At 43.3% G+C, this 22,598-nt stretch overlaps 1 protein-coding gene across 3 annotated transcripts in view; it reads right to left on the bottom strand.

Annotated features, from left to right (window-relative positions):
- Positions 1-22,598, bottom strand: part of WLS (Wnt ligand secretion mediator) — a 100,594-nt gene that overhangs the window by 22,292 nt on the left and 55,704 nt on the right. For 2 of the 3 annotated variants that reach the window (XR_002079833.2, XM_019448924.2), the window contains exons 3-7: positions 10,422-10,546; positions 5,545-5,706; positions 3,839-3,975; positions 766-934; positions 472-549 (exon numbers count right to left, since the gene is read on the bottom strand). Coding sequence is in view for 2 of the 3 variants with exons in the window: in XM_019448924.2 (XP_019304469.1) it covers positions 472-549; positions 766-934; positions 3,839-3,975; positions 5,545-5,706; positions 10,422-10,546 (671 nt within the window). In the remaining variant the exon portion in view is untranslated. The remainder of the gene's footprint in view (positions 1-471; positions 550-765; positions 935-3,838; positions 3,976-5,544; positions 5,707-10,421; positions 10,547-22,598) is intronic. The other variant, XM_019448925.2, reaches the window with a different exon arrangement.

Below are 22,598 nucleotides of genomic sequence, written 5' to 3'. Positions count from 1 at the left end.
GACACTGCACACAACTCACTCTGGGCACTCCACCATGGCAGGCTGCGCTGCTCTACCCGAGTCTCCTGTATCCTGTCCCTGCTGTGAGGGCTCATTCTCAGTGCATCACTGCTGGAGGGGCCCTTATGGCTACCCCAGCCATAAGCTAACACCTCTCTCTCTTCTCACTGCTCTCCTACAAGGGCTGCAAGTCTTCAGAAGCAATGATCAAACCATTATGGGATTTAAAAACAGTCCGCTACTACGAAGCTGATTGTGCCTGACAGGAGGACCAAGCTCCAGCTGGCACATCACCTTAGCCACAACGTGATGACTGCACCATTCTTATTTTTATCCATGGTACCTTCAGTCCTGCCTGAAATATGATTTGATGTCTGTGCAAACTGAGACCAGGGAGGTAATAGGGGTTACTAGGCCACCTGATCAAGTTGCCAGTGGGAAAGAGCCAGGCCCACATTCACTGGGGGTTACCTTGGTCCTGGGGACAAGAAGAGCTGAAGTCAAAGCAGAGGAAATGGTGGTAATTGTTGACATTTGTGTGTTTACTTTCTGTAAAAAATACATCATCTCATTTAAATCTCACAAAACTCTATGCTTTAGGCCTTTAAACTCCATCTTACAGACAAGAAACCTGAAATTCTGAGTGATTAAATCACTTGCCTAAGGCCACCTGGCTAGTTCGTAAGTGGTAGAGTAGGAATCTGAACCACTGGTCTGACTCCAGACACTTCCTTCTAGTCCCTTCCTTCGTCAGGAGGCTCTTACCATCATGTGCTCGCCACAGAAGATGATCCAGAAGGAGAGAAGCATCGCGTAGAAGATGCCCTGTCGGATGTCACCAAACAGCAGCATCCAGGTCCAGTCAAATCCAATGGAAAACCACTCCACCGGGATGTTGATAAAAGTCATGGAAATCCCAAGGGCAAAGATAACTCTGATCATGAGAGAATATCAGGAAAACCACTTTATTCATCTGGGAGGCAGATTTTCAAAAAAAAAAACAAAACAAAAAAAACCCCAGTTTTGGGAAATGAGATGTTTCATATTAGGACTGAAGCCATATGATCAGTTTCTTAGCTCTCATTTCTACAGAGATGCAAAATGTCTTATTTCGTTAGCACCACTGCAGAAGGAAGGAGTGTTACATTAACATTTTCTATGTAATTGAACCCAACCTCCTTAATGCCCTGAACTTTATTTTGGTACCAAATCAGATTAAGAGCTTCCTACAATGTTTTCCCCCGCCTTTGCCTTCTTAAGCAGACCTCTTTGAACATAATTATCCCCGCTTACCTATTCAGGTAATCATTAACCTGATCATTAAGAACACTCATTATCATCATTATTATGATATCCTCAGCAACTATGAACGAGCATGATTGTTTCAATAATAAATCACTCCAAACAACATGAAATACTTGTTTTAGCTGTGTGTTCAGTTTTTATTTTGTTTTTTCCCTATTGTACTATTAATTGCCACTGCTCTATCAAGTTCATGCATTTTGTCACTGATTTATTCATACTTCCATTCATACCTATGAAATACAAGGGTTAATTAAGCATGGATGACATACCAAGCATTTTGTTAGGGCTAGAGATACCTAAGAGAGTAGCCCTCTTCTACTCAAGGAGATATATGTAGTGGCTGAGCCAAATAAAGTGTGACAAGTGATATGACAGAAGTGTGCACAGGCTGCCACATGGACTTCTAACTTTGACAGAGACAGAAACTGAGAAGAGCTGGGAGTCAAGACTGGGGAGGTGGAAGGACATTTCAAGCAAAGGGAAAAGCCTGGATGGAGGCACAGAAGCCTGGAACAGCCTGAAGCATTTGGGGATCTGCATGTAGCACATACCAGGAAACGACAGGACATGACACTAAATAAGGAAAAAACGAAACAAAACAAAACAAAAAAAGCTGAGTTCATGAAGAAACTTGCCTACCCCATCAGAGAACTTGAAATTTGTCTTAAAAGGACTGAGGATCCAATAAGAAGGTTAAACAGTGGAATGATATCATTCATTCATTCAACACATTTGTATTTATTGAGTTCCTACTATGTGCCAGTCACTATTCTAGATGCTGGGGATATAGTAGTAAACAACGTAGGCAAAGATCCTGCTCTAACGATGCTTGCATTCAGCAGGGGTGAGAGGATGGGTCTGGGAGGAAAGATAACAAATAAATATAGAATATAATGAAGAAAAATAAATCAAGGTAAGAAAATGAAGAAAGAAGGAATACTACTTTACATAAGGTGGAGAGGAAAAAGTCTCTAAGATAAGAGACATTATGACAGGGCCTGAAGAAAATGAGGAATTGGGCTACAGAGATATCTAGGAAAGAGCATTTCAGACGAAGAGAACAGCAGTGCAAAGGCCATGGGGTGGGAGCATACCAGGCATGTCTAAGCATCATCAAGGGGGATGGTGAATGGTAGAGAGGATTGGAGATGAAATCAGAGGATTTGAAATGAAAAGCCAACAGAGAGCTTTGAGCAGAGGAGTGACAAGATCTGATTTATACTTGAAAGTGAACACTGGCTGCTATGAGAATAGACTATAGGAAGGACAAGAGTGGAAGCAAGAAGAGCAATTGAGAGGCTATTTCTAGTCATCCAGGTGAGAAATGAGAAGTGAAAGTGAGTTAGACTATGGTGGTAGCAATGGATACGGTGAGATTTCCAGCTGGGTTGGACGAGGGGTGTGAAAAAAAGAAGTAAAGGGTGACTCCTACTTCTCTAATCTGAGCAGCTGAAAGGATGGAGCTGCCATTTCCTTCAGTGGGGATGCCTAGGAGAGGGGCAAGTTTGATGCAGAGGAAATAAAATGTTGTTCTTTGCATGTGTTACATTTTTGTGCAAGTGAAGATGTTAAATAAACAGCTGGAATATTTGGGTTGAGGGCTGAGAGAGGCTGAGGTTGAGGATATAAATTAAAAGTCATCAGAGTGTAGGTGATTTTTAAGACCACAAGAATAGACGACATCACTCTGGGAACAGGCATAGCTAATAAAGAGAAGAGGTCCAAAGACTGAGCACTGGCTCCCAAGTTTAAGAGGTTGAAAAGATGGTTGGAAACAGCACTGGAGACAGTGATGATCAGCAAAGGAGGAGAATAACCATGAGAAGGGTGAAGAAGGCTCTGTGAAGAAAAAGGAAATGACCAATTACATCGAATACTGGTGATGAGTCAAGTGAGAACTGAGAAGTGACCATTGGATTTAGAATGTGAAGCTCACTGGAGATCCTGTCAAGAGCAGTTTTATTGAGGGGTGGAATGGGCCCAAGAAAGAACAGGTGGAGGAGATATACGGACAAAATTTTTGAGGAGTTTTGATATGAAGAGGAGTAGAGAGACGGTGTGGTGGCTTCAGGGGGAAATAGGAAAATCAAGAGTTTTGTCTAAGAATGTGAAATGGTATAGTGTGTTTGTATGTTAATGGGAATAATCCAGCAGAAAGGAAAAGTCAGTAATGTGGGACAGAAAGGGGATATATCTACGAGCATATCATCTTTATGGAGGTGAGAGGGTTGGGCTTAGGAGCAAGGCAGTTTGTCCACAGTGACAGAGAGAAGTATCTGACTCAGACCACAGGAATGAAGAGCAAAGACAGAATAGAGAAACAGAAATGTGAGAGAGGTTTAATCCTTAGGATTTAATAATAAGTTGCATGTGAAAGCTGAAGGAGTAAAAAGAGTCCAGGATGATTCCTGGTCTAATCACCTGCCTAAGTACCACAATGACCACTTGAACTAAACCCCAGCAAAACCAGGACCATGGCAGGAAGATCTAGAATGCCAGTGTTCTTTAAGAGTGCTCTGAAATCAGTTCTTACTTTTCTAGAAGCACTGGGGGTCGGGACATCATAGTGATCCTCCTCCAATACCACACCATAATGATGAAGATGCTGGGCGTAAGGAAGGTCTTCATTGCAAACCACACCTTGGTGAAGCCTCCATTTTGATGGATTCCCTAGACAAAGACCAATCATAATTTTGAAGGTGACTATATCTTAGTGTTATTTCCTACCAGAAAACGCATTTTGGGGAGAAGTGAAAAGAGATCTTTTCTGCTGAACTTTCAAGATCAAGAGCTTTTTTTTTTTTTTATTTTTTTTATTTTTTATTTTTTATTTATTTATTTTTTTATTCATTTTTGGGACAGAGAGAGACAGAGCATGAACGGGGGAGGGGCAGAGAGAGAGGGAGACACAGAATCGGAAACAGGCTCCAGGCTCCGAGCCATCAGCCCAGAGCCCGACGCGGGGCTCGAACTCACGGACCGCGAGATCGTGACCTGGCTGAAGTCGGACGCTTAACCGACTGCGCCACCCAGGCGCCCCAAGATCAAGAGCTTTAATATTCATAGCATGTACCCTCTTCACCCTTCCCCTGCCCCCTCCTCAGGCACTGTAAGAAATCTAAATAAAAGGCAAAAAAAATGGACCCACTCTATACAAAGGGAATCACTAAGAGCATGATTAAAGATTTTTCTGTGAGACTTTTTTATTGAAAAATTGGAGCTATTTTAAGATAGCTCCCAAAATGTTGGGACAGTAAAATGTGTTAAGGTAAATTTATACAGTGGAATGCTACACAGTATTGCAAAGTATATTTATATTATATTCACAATATACTATTAAACAAAAAAAAAGCAAGGAACAAAGAAGTCAGTTGAGTATGATTTTTTTTTGTTTGGAAAAACTATATGCATGTATCTTTCTATCTGTATAGAAAAAGTCTGTAGGGATATATATATCAAAACCTCAACAGTGATTATCTCTCTAGATATTACGGGCAATTTTTATGTTATTTTTTGTGTTTACTTTTGCTTCCTAATTTTCTACAATAAATGTGCATTTCTTATGTGACTTTTTTAGATAAAAAAGACTCGGTCCATGTTCTATTTTTTTTTTTCTTTTTTTGCCTGTTAAACAAATAAAATGGAAAGAACCTAAAAAACACCATTGCTACCTTTAACATTTGTGCTTGAAATAAACTTAAAAAAGAAAAAAGAAAGAAAAAAGAAAAGAAAGAGGAGGGTGGTGCCTGGGTGGCTCAGTTGGTTAAGCGTCTGACTTGGTTTTGGCTCAGGTCATGATCTCACAGTTTGTGAGTTTGAGCCCCACACAGGGTGCTGTGCTGACAGTGTGGAGCCTGTTTGGGATTCTCTTTCTCCCTCTCTGCCCCTCCACTGCTCTCCCTCTCAAAATAAATAAATAAACTTTAAAAAAAAGAAACATTTGTCCTTGCAAGGTGAGACATGTGAATAAAAATTACTTTTATCTTGGTATTATTACACAATCATGACCATTATAATAAAATCTTAAATGGGTACAATAACTGCATTACTTTCCATTGCTGTAATCTCTCATGTCAATTGAAATCTCAGCCATCATTTCTATTTCTCAGGTGATGCAATGGGCACACGGAGATCCCAAGGGTGAGATGGAGTTACTTTCCAACACACATGCTCACAAACCACCGTTCTGAGCCGGTGTTCTAATGTCACATGCTGCCTGGACCCAGTAGATTCACTTACCACCAACTGAATATCCTTTATTTCCCCAATTCCAACATTGATTTTCTTCTTCTCATTCACAGGCAGCCGGATGTTCAGAAGGTAGTACTTATGAGCAACAGACCCGATTTCCATAAAAGGAAGGACATCACATTCATAGTAACGACCCTCATACTCTGGGGTCTGGAAGAAGAGCAGAGCGTTTGAGACAGAATCACTATTTCCAACAGACTATGTCTAAATTGTCTTACCTTCGCCTCATATCACCAATGCTGAAAAGCTAATGCTTAAAGGTATACCTCAGAGCTACAGATAATAGGGCACACTGGAGGCATGGTATCCAATGGCTGCTCCCTCCACACCCGCCCCCCAAAAAAAGACCCAGCCACATTTGAAGTGGAACCAGAAAATTTTAGATAAAAAACAGAAATCTCCTCTCTTAGCAAACACTTTCTCAGTTCTTCAAACCGCATTAAGCTTCACATCAGAATAACCTGGTCTACCAGGCCTATAAAGGGATTTTTATTTGCAGCACATCATGGAAGACCACTACTATTCCATGACTGTTGGCTGCATGGAACAGGCAACTTCTGAAATGTTCATCACACTCTTGGATGCCAAGAGTAATTTTCACGGCTTTTGCCTGAAGCTACAAGAAGGTGAAAATATCTTCTTTTTATTGATTTGATAGAAAAAGAAGCAAGTCAAGGAACACTTAGAATTTGGGGAAGATAGAAGGGATAAAAGGTAATAATGGGATTAGGTTGTCAGAGATGCCAACTTGGAATTTTCTGCCTCTGAAGCTTCCTAACTGCCCAAGAGGTTAGATGGCAGAAGGGAGCAGAAATTTTAATTAAGCCAAATTTAGCCCAATTTCTAGAAAAGCCTCTTGGACTTCCTGCCAATGATTGAAGAGCTACTGCTCAGAAAGCATGGTTGTGAGACATTAAAGAGTAGGGGTACAGGTTGCTTTTGAAAACTAAATTCTGCTCTACCTCACCAGGACTCCTGGCTATGTGGCCCTGCTGAGGGGTCAGGGTAGGGGAGTAAATATGGGCATGTAGAGGCATCAGCTTTAGTAGCTAGGGACTTTTCCCTGATAAAAGAGATGAGTGTCTGCCATCGATGTAGGGTTTATATGCCAGCTTCAGTATTTTCCTGGTGTACACCTCTTAACCAAGTGATAGGGAAGACCTAATTCGTTGTTCCTAAGACTATATTCTCAGGACCAACATAATTTTTTTGTGTATCTTTAGAGTAAAAAGTCCAGTGGAGAAATCAGAAGGAAGACAACAAGTAATCCACAATCCGACTGGTGTATGAAGAGTCTCTCACCCTTTGGTGATCTTGGAGAATTCTTTATTGGACAGAGCTTAGAGTGTAATAAACAGAATTTTGTATAGAGACAGAGACAAAAGTAGAGGTACAGCAGGCTAATATCTGGCTTTTATGCTTCCACTCTTCCCTTCCTCACTCATAGCAGACATTACAAATCAATCATAATAGTTTTGCATCCCCTAAGGTTTGAAGGACTCTTTCAGAACTATTAGTTGACTAGACTTGGCTTATGAGATTTCAAACAATTCTTCTGTCGAAAGCTTTTTGCTTCTGTTCCAAACTTCAGTTGCAGACTGGATGATTCTTCTTATGTAGATTCCTTCTCTCCTCTCTACTCCTTTCCTTTACACTTATAAATCAGGGCAAGTATTGGGGCTCTGCAGGAACTACCCTCCTCAAATTTGGCCTCAGATTAATCCACACGGAAGAAGTTAATTGTCCTCTATGTTAACGGCAAGAAAGAATTTTCTTATGTGCTTTCCTTCAGGGTCTTGTTTTATTTCTAGAAATTGAGGTTTTGAGAGGGAAGGGAACAAAACTTACTTAGTCTATTGCCACTGACTTGACTGTATTTCTCGCCCAAGGTCCCAAAGTAGTAGCAGTACTGGGTTGGGGGACATAGGTCTTCCAAATCCAGCCTCTAACTCTGATGGGGAAGAGGACCCTCAAGTACAGCAGGGAGAAAACAGTGATGTTGCCCCAGACATGTACTGAGGCATGTGTCTGTGGTAGGGAAGGCACTGAACGTCATGTCAGGAGACTTCTATTCTAGCCCTGATCTGGCCCCCTGCTGGATTCCTTGAGAAGGTCATCTGCCTCATTCAGCCTCACTTTCCTCCTAAGTAAAACAAGATCTCCAGGGTTCCTTCTAATTCCCCATTCACGGTTCTCTCAGTGTTCTCCACTTCCTCGTCCTTATAGAGAGGGTAACACTACCACTTCATGAGACAAATTTACCTTCAACAAATTAGGCACATCAGATTCTGGGATCTTGGCCTGGCCTACCTGTCTCCGAGACAAATTCACTGTCTCCTGTTGGGAACTTATCCTTATGCACCAAGGTTCTGCCTCTGCCAGTATTTAGGACATTTAGGAAGAAAGGCACTCCCCCCTTCCTTTCCCCATCCCCCTCAGTCCTCCCCCAACTCCAGCATGAGACCGGCTAATTAGGACAAATTACAGCAGGTGGCAACTTGACTTTTTTTTTTTCCCCAACTCACAATCCACCAGGGACTAAAAAGCTTTAAAGCAATTTCTCATTTAATCTTCAGACTCAAGACTAAATTTCACTGCAATCAAAAAGCAGAGATTTGATGATTCATTTCCTTCACACTTTTCAAGGTTTAATATCTTTCTTGAAAGGGATCAACACATCCTAAAGATAATTAAGCAGCCATCATTAAGAAGCAGTTCCAGGCTTCTTAATGACCTCCCCCTCACTCTGCTTCTCAGCGCCCTCCAAGTGTGTAAGTGAGGCAAGAAATGACTTTTCCATTTTCTGAGGATGAAATTCCATACCCCAAAGCTTCATATACTTTAGCTTAGATATCCAACCAGTCTCACCTCTGAAAGATGCAATCAACTTGCAGTGACAGAAAGGTTTTAATTAATTTTTCCCACTGCATATAAAGATTTGAAAATGTCAGATAGTCCTCTCTCCTGCTACCTCAGGTTTCTCTCTACCACTCATTTTCACCTACAGATTACCCCCAAGTACCTACCCCAAACAATTCCAGATGATTTTTTTAGGGGATGGTACTACATTTGGCAGACAGCAGAGGGTCTAGGGCAGTGACATTTAAACTTCATGAAACCGCAGGAGTTGAAATCCTGTTAAAACACAGATTCCTTGGTCCTATACCCTGAGATTTTGACTTACTAGGTTTTGGGTGTGAACCAGGCCTGGGAATCTGCATTTCCTACAAGCTCCGAGGTCATACTGGTGTTGCTGGTCCTCAGACCACACTTTCTGTAGTTCTGGTCTAGGGAACCTGGGGAAGGGAGAGTTCATAAACACCAGGTTCCCCTATATATAGGGTGTGTGGGTTGCCCACAACAGTCCTGGTGGCCCACCTGGTGAAACCTCCTCTTTCATTCCCAAACATATCCCAGAGAGGATATGAAATAATAAGGTCACCCTGCTTGTGTCCACCATCTCATTTAATCCTTCTAAAGAAACCCAAAGCAGCTATTATTATCCCACTTTGCAGATGAAAAAATTAAGCTTGGACAGATTAAGTACGTTTGCCTAAGGCCATGCAGTCAGTAAGTGATACAGCCTGAAACTGAAGCCAAGTGTGTTTTGTTCCAAATCCACACTTTTAACTAAATGGTAATACTATGAACCTGCCCTTCCCCATCTTACTCCTCTTCAGTGTAGGGTGGGCAGCTGGGGCATGATACCCAGAAGCTTCAACCTACCATTCCTACCATTCATTCCACAGGACACCCCATCTTTGCAGCGATAGCCAAAAGTGAGGCCAGGAAAGGCCAATGCTAGGAGAGAAGAAGTACTAAACTGATCGATGGAGCAGGTACTACAAAGCTGCCCAAGTCCTTTAAAAGCAACTGATCCAAAGATGCCAGATGACATAATCAAGAATGTGTTTCAGTGCTGTTGGGTCTCTCATGCACTTCACACAGAAAAAATGAGACAATTTCTGTACCCGAAGGGACATCAGAGGTCACCTAGCTGATGGTGCTCCATGTCAATACCCTTAAGGAATGTAACCATGAGTGACAATAACCATGGCTCCATTTCATCTTCACAGAAACTTTAGTCAGTACGGGCAGGGGAGTCAGAACCTGGGAAGGTGTGTGTGAGGACAGCACTTGGCAATGAAAAGGGCCCCTGGCTAACTGTGACCTGGTCCTTATACCATCAAATCCTACTATCCTTTGAGGGTCACTGAGTCAATCTTTGCATTTTCATTTATGAGGAATCATAAAATTAAAGGCCTTTGCCCAAAACAAAATGTCTCCTTATTTTCAATGCAGGAGAGTAACCTCCCTCCTGTGGGCGGTTGAAAGAGTCCTCCTGGATGAACCAGAGAAGGGAGAGCCTTAAAAATGGGTTAGAAGACCCAGGTCTCAAATGAAATTAGATTTCCTCCCTCAGGGCCTCTTTTTTGTATGTGGTATTCACTGGGATTTTTAGTCTTTGTACCTGCACATTAACTCTGGCAACAAAGGAATGCCTAAGAATCAGAGAAGCAGACACAAGCATTGATTCAATATGAACAGATTCTCACACCTCAAAATAACTTAGCAACATTCTTCAGACACTCTCAGTGCTTAAGAACCAAGGGTTTATTTGTATGGAGCGATTTCAGAGAAACAACCACATCACTTCAAACAGACATTCTTTCTTCTGTTCTTTCTTCCTGAACAGGGACATACAATCACCACATTGCCCTTTTCTCCACTAAGACAAAGGATGACGACTAACCTTTGTGGGTCATTCATACTAAAGAACATACCTGTCAGCTGTAAAGTAAATCTTCCCACATACCTGGAACCCAAATAAAAACCCTATCAACTTAGACACCAAGGCATCCTACCTTGGGGGATGTGAAGGTACATTTGAGTTTCCGGGGCACTCTCTCGTGGGCCATTTCAGTCCATTCAGCAAACATATCATCACGGTAAGCCAGGGAAACATCCATGGAAACTTCTGCATTTTCTTCTGCAAGAGAAAGGATGCACAATTCAGAAATGGCATCTGGGAAGGTATTTTGGAAACAGTTCAAAAATTCTCATAGGCTCTGCCATGGAAATGAAGACAAAACAATATATATTCATTTCTCTCAAACTCCAGATCCAAGTCTCCAAATCTGAAACTTAAAAGTCATAGGGTGAATGTTGAAGTTGGATGCTCAGTCCCTTCCTTAACCTCTCTGCCAAAGAGTCAAACAGCTTTCATGTAAACTCCTCCAGAGACAGGGGTCTAACTCTCTCTGAAGCAGCTCAAGTGGTCAGACTGTGACTCATGATCAGCACTTATCTTCCTGAGACTTGCAACACAGGTCCTAGGCCTGCCCAGAGGAGTTACATGGAATGTGAAGTCCTTCTTCCACAGAAGTGCCTTAAGTATCTGAAACCCATACTTCATCTGCCTGTGTTTTCTCTCCTATCTGATAAAAATAACCACCGCTCAGAGACATGATTTAAGTACGCTCTGTGCTGCCTTTGTAACACACTCTAGTCTCAAGGCGTCTTTCTTAAAATTACTTCCAAAGAAGTTCTCAAAAATGGGATCTTTTATTTCTCAAAAACTCAAAACCCCTTCTGCAAATGGAGGGGAAAGTTAACGTAAAAGATGAAGGGTTTTTCCAAAATTAAAGACTTATGTATGCACAGATAAGAATATAATAATAAGCACATCATTGTGCAAATGAATATTCACATGTACTTCCATATCAGTAAGAACCATAAATGGGTTTAACTCACCACAGAACTCACTAAGGAGACGAGATGAATAAAAATTGCATCTATCCATTATGTCTGTCTTAAACTGTGCCGAGCAAGTTCAAGAACAGGAGAGTCTTAATTGGGGAAAAAAACCCACACAGATCACATTTCCAAAATGATTGGAGAACCAGCTTTCACTGGCGTTATGAGATGGGGTTCAATTCTAGGCTCTAGAAACAGATGATAACTGCTGTTTGGAAAATTAGGGCTTTCCATCCACTGGCCCAGTGTGACCTGAAGCCAATCTGACAATGTGAACCCCAAGTTCTCTGAAATCCAGAAAGAGAAAGAAAGAATGCAAGAAAGGAGGGATCTGAGGCCATCTGGATGTAGATGAGACCCTCAATGAACACCAGCGTCCTGCTACTTTCTTAGTACAATTTAAATCCTCAAACATGGTGAATTGGCCATTCCTATTTTCCTCCTCTCCCTCCTGAAATGCCACAGAACAAACAGTAAAGGAATTCAAAGGATATTAAATCACAAGGGGAAAAAGTGGTGATGACACGAGCAGATCAGGGATTGTAGCACTTTTAAAAAAAATGAAAGATACATGAAATAGAGCTTCCTGACAGCCAGAGAGAGGGGCACAGCCTAAACTGCAACAGAAGGGCTACTGTGGGAAAGTGAGCCATCATGTCCAGTAGACCCCCAAGGAGCTCAAAATTTGAAAACACCAGTGTTGCAGAAGACAGGTGAGGCATGGTGCTGACAACAGGGTAACTGGCTCAAAGTTTGTACACAAAATCATTGGATCTCCAGGTCTTCTATATCTGCCTGTCTCTGCACAGTTTGAGGAGAAACTCTGGACTTGGAGACACCAGGCAGTGCAGAGACTCAGGGCTGAAAACAGGGAAGTACAAGTCCCTACATAAGAAACTGTGCGATACCCAGCTTGACAGAAAAAATGCTTACAGCGTTTGTATGTCCTCTTGGTTGGGGCTCAAGCTGGCCACAGCTGCTCCTTGCTTGACAGCCTCAGTGGTCAACAGAATGAACTGGCCAGAGCTCTCACATTAGACACCAAGCTTTTTCATCCTTTTCATTTCTTTTTTTTTTTTCCTAAAGTTTATTTATTTACTTTGAAAAAGAGCACGAGCAAGTGGGAGAGGGGCGGAGAGGGAGGGAGACAGAATCCTAAGCAGGCTCCACACTGACAATGCAGAGCCTGATGCAGGGCTCGAACCCACGAACTGTGAGATCATGACCTGAGCTGAAATCAAGAGTTGGACGCTTAGCCAACTGGGCCACCCAGGCGCCCCTACATCCTTTTCATTTCTAAAACTGGCATTAGCAATTGGGACTTTCAGCTATGTTGTGTTGAAAGAACACTTCCAGAACCACAGGACTCAAGAGTATAAATGTGAAAAGCTGTAAAAGAAGATATCAGTCCACACACTGGGCTTCTTGGGGCCCCAGGGTTCAGAGTAGCACTGGCCTTAGATATTGGCAGGAAGGGCCCTTAATTTGGGTCCAAATTTTAAAGGGCCCTACTGTCTGGCCCTCTTCTAACTATTCCCTTTCTCACAGGAAGAGAAACCCTCAAGTGAAAGGGACATGCCCACCGAGGGCCTAAACCCCTTACCCCTACTTTTAGAATATGCTTGGGGCTCCTGGGTGGCTCAGTCGGTTAAACAGCCGACTTCAGCTCAGGTCATGATCTTGTGCTCCATGGGTTCGAGCCCCGCATTGGGCTTTGTGCTGATGGCTCAGAGCCTGGAGCCTGCTTCAGATTCTATGTCTCTCCCTCTCTCTGCCCCTCTCATGCTCATGCTCTGTCTCTGTCTCTCAATAATAAATTTAAAAAGTTAAAAAAAAATTAGAATATGCTCCAAGAACTCAGGAGCCCAGAATACCCTACCCTGATAGCTCTGAGCCTATCTCCATGGCCTTGGTGGGGGGGTCTTCCCCAGATCTGGCCTCCTAAGGGGAACTATACAACCACTTGCGCACCCCCTGGGCTCAGGACTGGTCAAAGGCTACTCTTTGTAGGATACAGTCAGAGATGGAGCAAGGAGGTTGGGGTGTCCATACACATAACACTCAAAGCTCCTTTTCTGTAGGGGATGGAGCCAGGGGTGGAAAGAAAAGGCATTTAGGGGCCCACAACTCCTTGGTCAGTCCCATTTTGGCACAGAATTCCAAGAAGTGGAAGAATCCGAAATTCAAACCTGGCTTTCCAGTGCATTATGAAGGCAAATGTTATAATCAGATAGTAGAACTTAACTTGGCTTAACAATTTGTTGGCCTGATTTATCACTTTTAGGTATTTAGACATATGACAGCTATGCTTTCTTAGGCACTCTTGCCTTGGGCCCAAATGTTAGGGGTGAGCTTCATCAGAACAGGTGCCTCAGGGAGAGGGAAGGCCAGACAGACTCACCTCCTGGCCTTCTCCCAGCTTTAAGAGTTATTCCCATCTGTTGGGAATCCCTAAAAGAAAAACTTTTTTAAAGGACGCTGTTAAAAGCAAACAAATTTTAAACACTGCTTTCATGTCTGATTACTCTGTATTTAAGCCCATATGACTTCCGCGCTTTCATTTAAATGATATCATTTAATGTTCCCAACAAACTCTATGAAGTGGGGCACAGATATTTCCTTTTGATTAGTGAATTAGCTGAGGTCCTCAGGTATTAAGTAATTTGCCTGAAATCATACTGTTGTTGGTAATGGGAGGGAGACAACCATTTTCAAATTGCCTTAAAACACAATTATCTTTTTTTTACGTTGCTTAGAGAAGACTGACTACTTGGTATTAAAAGTAGCCCATCAAACTAGTCACAAAAGATGAATAAGTAAGTCTTCAGCAAAAACACAGGCTCTAGGCAGACACCTTCTCCTTGACGCCTGGCATCCATCCTGTGAGTAAGAGGTTAGAAATTTCCCAAGAATACATAGCTAGTAAATGACAGAGTTGGGACTTAAACCTGGGTCTGGGTCACCCCGAAACCCCACTACCCTCAACTACCTTTGTTGGTAGAAAACAGCAGACTTCAAAAGAAACCTAACAGGGGGCACATGGCTGGCTCAGTTGGCAGACGGTGTAACTCTTGATCTCAGGGTCCAGAGTTCAAGCCCCAAGTTGAGCGTAGAGCTTACTTTAAAAACAAACAAAATGAAACTTGACACCTGAATCAAGCACACTGTGGTAACTCAGGCTACTCAATGCTAACCAAACAGCCTTTGCAGCTTTCTACGGGAGAGAAATATGTAGTGCTTTGGAGGCCATGAGCATGGCTTGCAGCGTGTCTGGAATTCTCTCATCTGAGCTACACAGCGCCATTTCAGAAACCTGACTGGGGAAGTGTGACATGCCATAAGAACGTGATGTGACGTGACATGATGGAGCTGGAAGCCTGGGGCCAGCTAAGTTCATGTTGTAGTCTGCCCCTAACCACATGGGAGATCAGGGACAGGGTGGGTCTGGATGTGGCATTAAGCCCATCTGTTGGAGGCGGCCGCTTGTAGCTCCAGACCACAGCCATCGTGAAGCAGTACAGGTCAGTCTCACCAGACCTTCTGCTTTTTTCAAGACAAAGCAGAAATGCAAATTGTTACGAAACATCTCTCCATTTTTAAATGTCTGTAATTAATTCACTAAAAACAAAAACTAAGCTACAACAAAATGAAACTCTCTGTGCAGTTCAGCTAATGAAGTATCAGGTGATCTGGGTGATACTGTGGAGGTGACACTTTTCATACTGCCTTCACACCACCATTCTTTTCTTTCTGTTCCACCATCAAGTGAAGTTCTTTCTAAAACTTTCTATTACTGTTCACAAACTGTATCACATGTTTCACCTTATCCTCACAATCACTTACTTCCTGTGCTGTCTGAGACAGGTGTCATCATTCCTGAGCTAGAGAAGTCAAGACTCCAAAAGCCCCACTTCTAGAAACATCAGAATCAAGCTTCTAGAGTTTCATGAACTGCAGTCCTATACCTTTTGGCTGTCTTTCATAGTGTACTTAAAAAACAGAAACCACAGGGAGAATGGCAGGTTCAAGTGACCCTCTGACCTTCCCTTACTGGACTTCGTGATATCACCCCCTCGCACATATGCTCAGGCTTCTAACCCTGCTGGAACAGGACTTGTCTCTTAGGATTTTGTGACCATTAAGTTAGTTATCACATGGAAAAAAAAAAATACTTAGAACACTTCAGAAAGCATGAAGGATTGGCTACTGTTTTTACCATTTTATTAGGGAACTGAAAATCTAATACCTACCTTTAATTCAACATCATTACCAGGTCTCAGGAACATCAAACTTCCCACTATGAACCCCTATCCAAACCTGGAACACAGAACTCAGAAACAGGAAAGCACTGGCCAGAGAAACCCAGCAAAGCTGTGAAGTCAGCCCCCTGAATCATTTTCTCTTCTGCCTCCAATGGACTCAGAAATAAAGTTCAGCTTTAATGACTATGTTGCATGTAATAAAACACCGGTTTCATGACTCCCGGGATACTGCGTGGGCAATACTGCCCCCCTTCCCCCAACACCCCCAGAGATAATGAAAGTGAAGAATCCAATTTGAACTCCCTGGGAGAATAGGCAGGAAGGCCAAGGCTACCCCTGGCACCTGGAGAACGATCCCTATAAAACGAGGACACTGGTTATACCTGTTCCATGGGGAAAAGTGGTAAGGTATCAATATAGGGCATTTGTAGATTTGAAACCCATGGTTTTCCACACCTATACCAAACCAGCAGCTTTGCTATTCTGTGGGCTGTCCAAGCTTCCCATTTCTCAAATGGCTTTGGAGACACATTTTAGTTGGGTGGAAAATTCATTTGGAATACTGGGAAAGGAGGTGTGGAAAGGCACTGTGGTTCTTCACATTTACTATTTTCATCCTGTTACGGGGGTGGTGCTCTGACATGAGGAAATCTGTACTCCATGGTTCTGTAGGTGCAGACTCAGACTGCAGAGTATTACTGCAGGTGGAAAGATCTATGCCTTTCCATATTGGGAAGCATTGACCAATCATATCCTTAGGAATCATGTTACCTTCTCAGTTAAACTGCCCTGCCCTGCCCTGCCCTGCATGAGAAAAGCATTTGCCAATCAGTTTTCCAAAGACAAGAAGAAAGCCAGAGAGGAGAGCAAGTCCTTTGCATAAAGCAAGAAATGGTTGGGGAGACAAACAGGAAGAATCTGAGCACCACAGAATATCTAGGGCAGCTGTTTAACATTAAGAATGGATCCCGGTGGGGTGAAGCAATAAAAGATGAAGATTCATTGAGGAAGTGATCAGGATGCTTCTCATTTAGACTTCTTGAAATGGGCATTTTCCAGTCAAGATAGTAGAGCCTGTGGGCCAAAGAGATCTGTTTCGGAATTCTATCTTTACGTCTTTCTGGATGAGTGACCTTGAATGAGTCTCAGTTTGCACATGCAAAATAGAAATCATGGGACCTACTTCCCTAGGCTGTTGACAGGACCATTTGGTACACAAGTACTTAAAAATACTAGTTCCCCTTCCACCCTGGTTTAGGATGGTTGGGTTGACCAGTTACCAGGAAATAAAGGGGAGAAAGGGGAGGGCAAGTTACATTAAGAGGAAATAAAGAATTATATTATGGTTGTCAGAAGCTTTTAGGTTCCCTGAGAAACCTTGGTTTTCCTGGGCCTTTGCCCTGGGAAGAAATTAAAGAAATTTCAAAATGCTCACATGCACTCCCACATTCCATAGGAGAGCCGCCAGTCACCAGGGCCTGTTTGGGTAACCTCAGAAGGAGGCCGCACAGACCAGCCTCCTCCCAGCCTCCAGCAGACATATAATCTGGGGTTATTTATGCCAGCGTTCCTTCCCCAATCAAAAACTCTCTGACCTGGCTTGTATTTTCTTGACGCTTTCAATTAAGGAAATAACAAAACCAACCCTGTCCTACATCCATGGTTAAGCCAGGCAAAAATGGACTCAGCTAATTATAAATTTGGCCCTGGCTGTTTTCTTAAGATGCCCTACAGGCCTGGGTGTGCACAGTTATAAAAATGAATGAGTACAATTATTTTGCAAACCAGCCTAACAGTTTAGTTCACATTACCTCTGTCGTTTTTCTCCATCACGTCAAGCATTTGCATTCTGGAGAAGTATTTTCCGCGTGTAAGAAGCCATTTTGCTAAGCATTGTCAAAATGATCCCTTGCTATAATGTGAAGCACCTTCTCCTAGTTGAAGTAAGCAGTCTGAAATATGCAATGGGGGAAACGTTCCTCCCATCAGGCCTTTTGCAAAGTGACAACTCAGAAAACATCCACTTATCCCTACTGTACTGCTTAAAGGCTATACATTTGGAAAAGGAGCTGGGGATATAACTGTTTCATAAACGAATGAGTCTGAAGTACCACGGGATATAGTAAAACTACATCCATTGGTGTTTGCCAGGTTGTAGAGGGGCTCTCTTCTCACTTCACTTGCCCTGAGAGGTGTGTCACCAGCCCCTCTCAAGTTCAGATTTCCCTCCGGAGTTTCAAACCTGCAGGCTCACTTCCCACTGGAGGTCTCTACTTCCACGGTTCAGAAAGCCAAACAACCAAAGCTGGTACACAATCTGCTCATCAAGTCTTGCAGATTTATTCCCCTCTCTCTCCTCACAGTCACTCCTCTTGCTCAAGGCCACCATGCTCTCGGGCCTAAATAACTCAACCACATGCCCCATTCCTGTCTGTTCTCCACACTACAGCCAGGGAGATGACTTCTGAAATACTTTCAATGCCTTTACATGGTCCTCCTTAAAATGTTTAAAAGTTGAAACTCCTTGAGGCACCCTGGTGGCTCAGTCAGTTAAGTGTCTGACTTCAGTTCAGGTCATGATTTCATGGTTTGTGAGTTCGAGCCCCACATCAGGCTCTCTGCTGACAGTGCACAGCCTGCTTTGGATCCCCTGTCTCCCTTTCTCTGTCCCTCCCCTGCTTGTGAGTCCTCTCTCTCTCAAATAAATAAACATTTAAAACTAAAAATAAAATAAATAAAATAAGATCTGGAACTCCCTGAATGGCATAAAAGGCTAATTTCTGGCCCCTGGTTGGTATTCTAGGTTCATATTTTAGGAGTTCCTCCCTACTCCTGTCACCCAGGTGGCAGGTCACCTTGAGTGTAGCCCGCCACTCCGCCTCCAGCCTTGGAATATGGGTGACAGCCTGGAATTGTAGCCCACCTAGACCACTTGGTGCCTGTGCAATGGTGGGCAAGTCACCCAACTCTTCTATCTACAGATGAGGACAGCGGTAATGCCCATCTCCTACAGTTGGGACGATTAAATGAGATAATGCGCATGAATTGCTGAGCACGGCCCTGGCATACAGCGAACACTCAGTAAATGCTAGCTGCTATTCAAGGTTAACTACACTGGCTGTACTCAAGGTCCCTGCCAGCACCCCAAATTTTAAAAAGGTGTCGCCTCTGAGCAGATGAATTAGAAAAAGGTTCCTTTTATTCTGAGCTGAGGATAGCACTCTGCATCCCCACTCATGCCAGACTCCTGTTCATCTTCTAAAATTTGATAGACTTAATCCTGCCTTCCCTCACTCACTAAAACTTGATGAAGTGGCCCTCGCACCCTGTGCATCCATCACTGTAACACTTACCCTCCTACAGTCCGACTACCTGACTATTTCTCTCCCTACCCACTTCCCACGAAGACGGAGAAGTTCCCGAAAGCCAGGGACTGCCTCAGTCTCTTTCACCACTCTTATCGCCCATGTCTTTACAGAACAGATATTCATTAAGTATCTGCCAAATTAACACCACCCTTCTTTCTCCAAATACTTCTATGACCCAAAATTTCTTCTGTTACTCCACCATTTCTATACCCCACATGTGTGGTTTATAGTTTGCTCTGTTTTGGTGGCATTCATTCTTTCCCCAGGGCCTGCTGCCCTTTTCCTACTCCCACACATATGCATACATGTACACATACACACACACACACCCCTCAGAAAGATTCCTCAAAGTTGGCCCAATGGTCCTACTGAAGAACAATGTACCTGTTCCCCAGGGTGAAAGGAGAGCTTTTAAGGGAAGTCATCCTGAGGGAGGTAGTGTCTCCTTTCCCCATGTCTGTCTAAATTATAATATGGAGCTGCATAAATATTCTGCCTGAGAGGGCTAGTGGGGGCAAAGGAGGAAACAAGATGTAACCTCAGGGGCTAGAAACCAAAGAATTTCTCTGAGTTTAACAATTAGCAAAGCAATAAAAGGGTTGGCCTTTGAGGTCTATATCCCAAGTGTGTAGAGATAAGGGAATAGGTGGGATTACCTGCAAGAGATTCCAGAGAAGAAAACCTGTACGGCACTCACTGAGGTATAACATGTCATGTCTTTGGTAATCTACTCAAGCCTCCTTTGCCAAGTTGGAAAGGAAGTTCATGAGGAACTGAGAACCCATAATACCCGGTGCTGCCAAGAGGGAATCAATACACCTCTGAAACCCCTAATGCTAGGTAGACCATTCCATCCAATTCATTTTTTCCTTCCACCAAATATTTTTAAGCACCTGCTAGTTTCCATGCACAATAGTGGGGGATAAAAAAAAAAAAAAAAGGACATAAAATGTGAAGTTTGCTCTTAATTGTTTACAGTAGCGTAGGGAAGCCAGGCATAAACACAAATAAGTATAATCACATGTGGTTAGTACTACATTAGAATATAAAGTATACCGTCAGTACAAAGATGTCAAGAGTGCTGGCTAGGGGGTCAAAGAATATAGCACAGAATACATAATCTTCCGGATAACCTCATCCATAAGAGGTGATGTTTAACTGTAGCTTACAGGATGAATAAGAGTTCATTAGGTAATGAAGAGAAAGATTTACAGGCAGAGGGAACTGCATGAATAAAAAGCCATGGAAGCATAAACAATATCATGGAGTCAGAGAAATTGAGAAATCAACTAATTCAATATGGCAGAGAATGGGAGTGGAGAGAATGGGTAAGGCGGGCGAGCAGGAAGGGTCTGATGACAAAGGGAAGAAGCTTGCTCTGAATGCTGTAGCATTTTGTTTAGAAAGATGTTTACGAAAAGAGGCCCGGCAGCTGTATGAGAGGGTGGGGACATTAGCATAGAGAGATCTAGAGAAAACTCAGGCCCACTGCACTGACACAGTTCTCAGCATACTTAAGATTACCTAATCTCGTAGAAACTATCACCAGAAGAACCATCCCTGTTTTCCAAGTAATCTGAATTCAACAATGAACCGATCTTTGCCTAAGAATGCTTGAGAAATCAGAACCATTCAAGCTGGCAAGAGTTAAAACACTGGAAAGCAAACATGGCAATAGCTCTTTCCCATTTGACCATAATCAACATAAATGCGGAGAGAAAATAAACTTGACAGCCAAGGGAGCAAAACACACAGTGGGCTTCTTTGCTTTCTCCCCAAGACACTGTCAACGTACACAGCATTTAGAATAGCTGATTTGATGGTTACAGAAATCTACCTGCTTCTTCCTCTCGCCCCCACCCCTTCTCTCCGAAAGCAATTAGAGAAGAGAGCTTCATTCACACTGAATCTAAAAATAGATGGCAGAGTTCACAGACTGACAGCTGCATTCTCATACAGTAACCAGGAAAGGAAAGGGATGGCTAATTTAACTTAACAACTTCCAAAACAAACAGGGCAGAAGTAGTCCAGGATAAAGAGAAAACACAAAGGTCAGCTCTTCAAAGAGCTGGAAGAGGAATGGGGTCACTTGGTGGCAGTTTATTAGTCCTCCCCAAATCCTGATGAAATCAGCTAAGTATTTTGCCCAGATCTGCCTAGAGTCCTTCAGACAAGAGCTCTGGCAGACAAAGCTGCTACAGGAATCCAAGCAAGATCAGGCAGAAGGGCCAAGACTTGCCCTCTTAACTTCTCCATGCATCACCTGGATACCCACAAGCTGAGTAAGTCACTACGTTTTCTGGATAAGATAAATGAACACATTCCCCACTCCTACCACCACATCTAAATCATACTGCCTAGCCTGGGGCAGAGAAAAAAAAAAAAGTTATCCAAGAAATTAACAAGGATCGCTAAGAGGGAAAACCAGGTGTCTAAAAGGAGTGACCGTTTCTTTTCCTCTTCTGGGTCCTAAAATGTTTTAGTTTCTCTCCTCATTCTGGCCTCCCCAGGGAGGGGATTATGGTTGCGCTTCAAAGAAACAAGGGAATGCCTGTGGGCGGGAAGCAGATTCTCTGCAGCACCGGCTCTCAGGGGGGCTCCCAGCCAGCTAAATGTCGGAGCACTGTACCCCAGCATTCCCCTGCCGCACTGCCTCCATTGCCCTGGTGACTAAGCTGTTTCAACAGCTGTGTTATTGCTGGATTCAGGCCAGTGTTCTTCACACAGAGGATTTGTGTGGGGAATTCAGGATTTGGGGCTCTATTTGCAGATGAGGGCCTACCCTTGATCAATCAGCAAGGGCCTTCCCCAGACTCAGGCTCCAAACAGCAATGAGACGATATTGGGCTGCCTGCCACCCAGCCTTCCAGAAGATGGACAGACTCCTTACAGCACAAAGGGGCGGGGGGGGGGGGGGGGGCGGAGAAGGTGATGTGTCCATGACAGGGAGAGAGAAAGAGAAAGAAGGAAGCAAAATCAAAACCACCCTTGGTTGAGCCCCAGAAGACCTCCACTGCCCCTCCCTCAATATAAGACACCTGCAGGAACATGCTCCTTTTTCTTCTCTTTCCCTCCTGCCATCTCCCTCAGTCTCTCCTTTGAAATAACTTCTCTTGCCCTTCAGGTGTTGTTGGCACCCCCTTTGCCTCTACAACACAAAGTCTGGGCAGCCCGTGGCCTCCCTGCCTCTCATCACATCACTTACACTCATTTATGTTCCTATCACCTCTGAGGCAAGCCGGGCCTGCTGACTTGTTCCCTCACTACCCCAGCCTCTAGGTTCTTTGCTCAGCAGGCAGGCACTCCTTTACTAACTGCTGAACAAACCACCAAAGTCCTTTGCACAGAGGGGTGACCCTTATTTCCTGTGTGTGTGGGGGGGGGGGGCAACAATTTTCATTTCTAGTCCATTCCAGGATGCACCTAAGAGCTCTATATTAACCTGCTCTCTCTCCTAAGTTCTCATCAAGAGGAACTAGGCTATATTTTCTGATATTGAAGAGACCATGGAAATGGGAGTTTTTGCATAAAGAAGGTATTGTATTCTTTTTTAATTTTTTAATGTTTATTTATTTTTGAGAGAGAGAGAGAGGGACAGAGACAGAGACACAGCATGAGAGGCAGAGGGGCAGAGAGAGAAGGAGACACAGAATCC

The sequence above is a fragment of the Panthera pardus genome, unplaced genomic scaffold (genome assembly GCF_024362965.1).
Source record: "Panthera pardus isolate Hobbes unplaced genomic scaffold, ASM2436296v1 HiC_scaffold_11, whole genome shotgun sequence".
Classification (NCBI taxonomy): Eukaryota; Metazoa; Chordata; class Mammalia; order Carnivora; family Felidae; genus Panthera; species Panthera pardus.
Note: the sequence above shows the minus strand (reverse complement) of the source record. Positions and strands in the feature narration are given on the sequence as shown.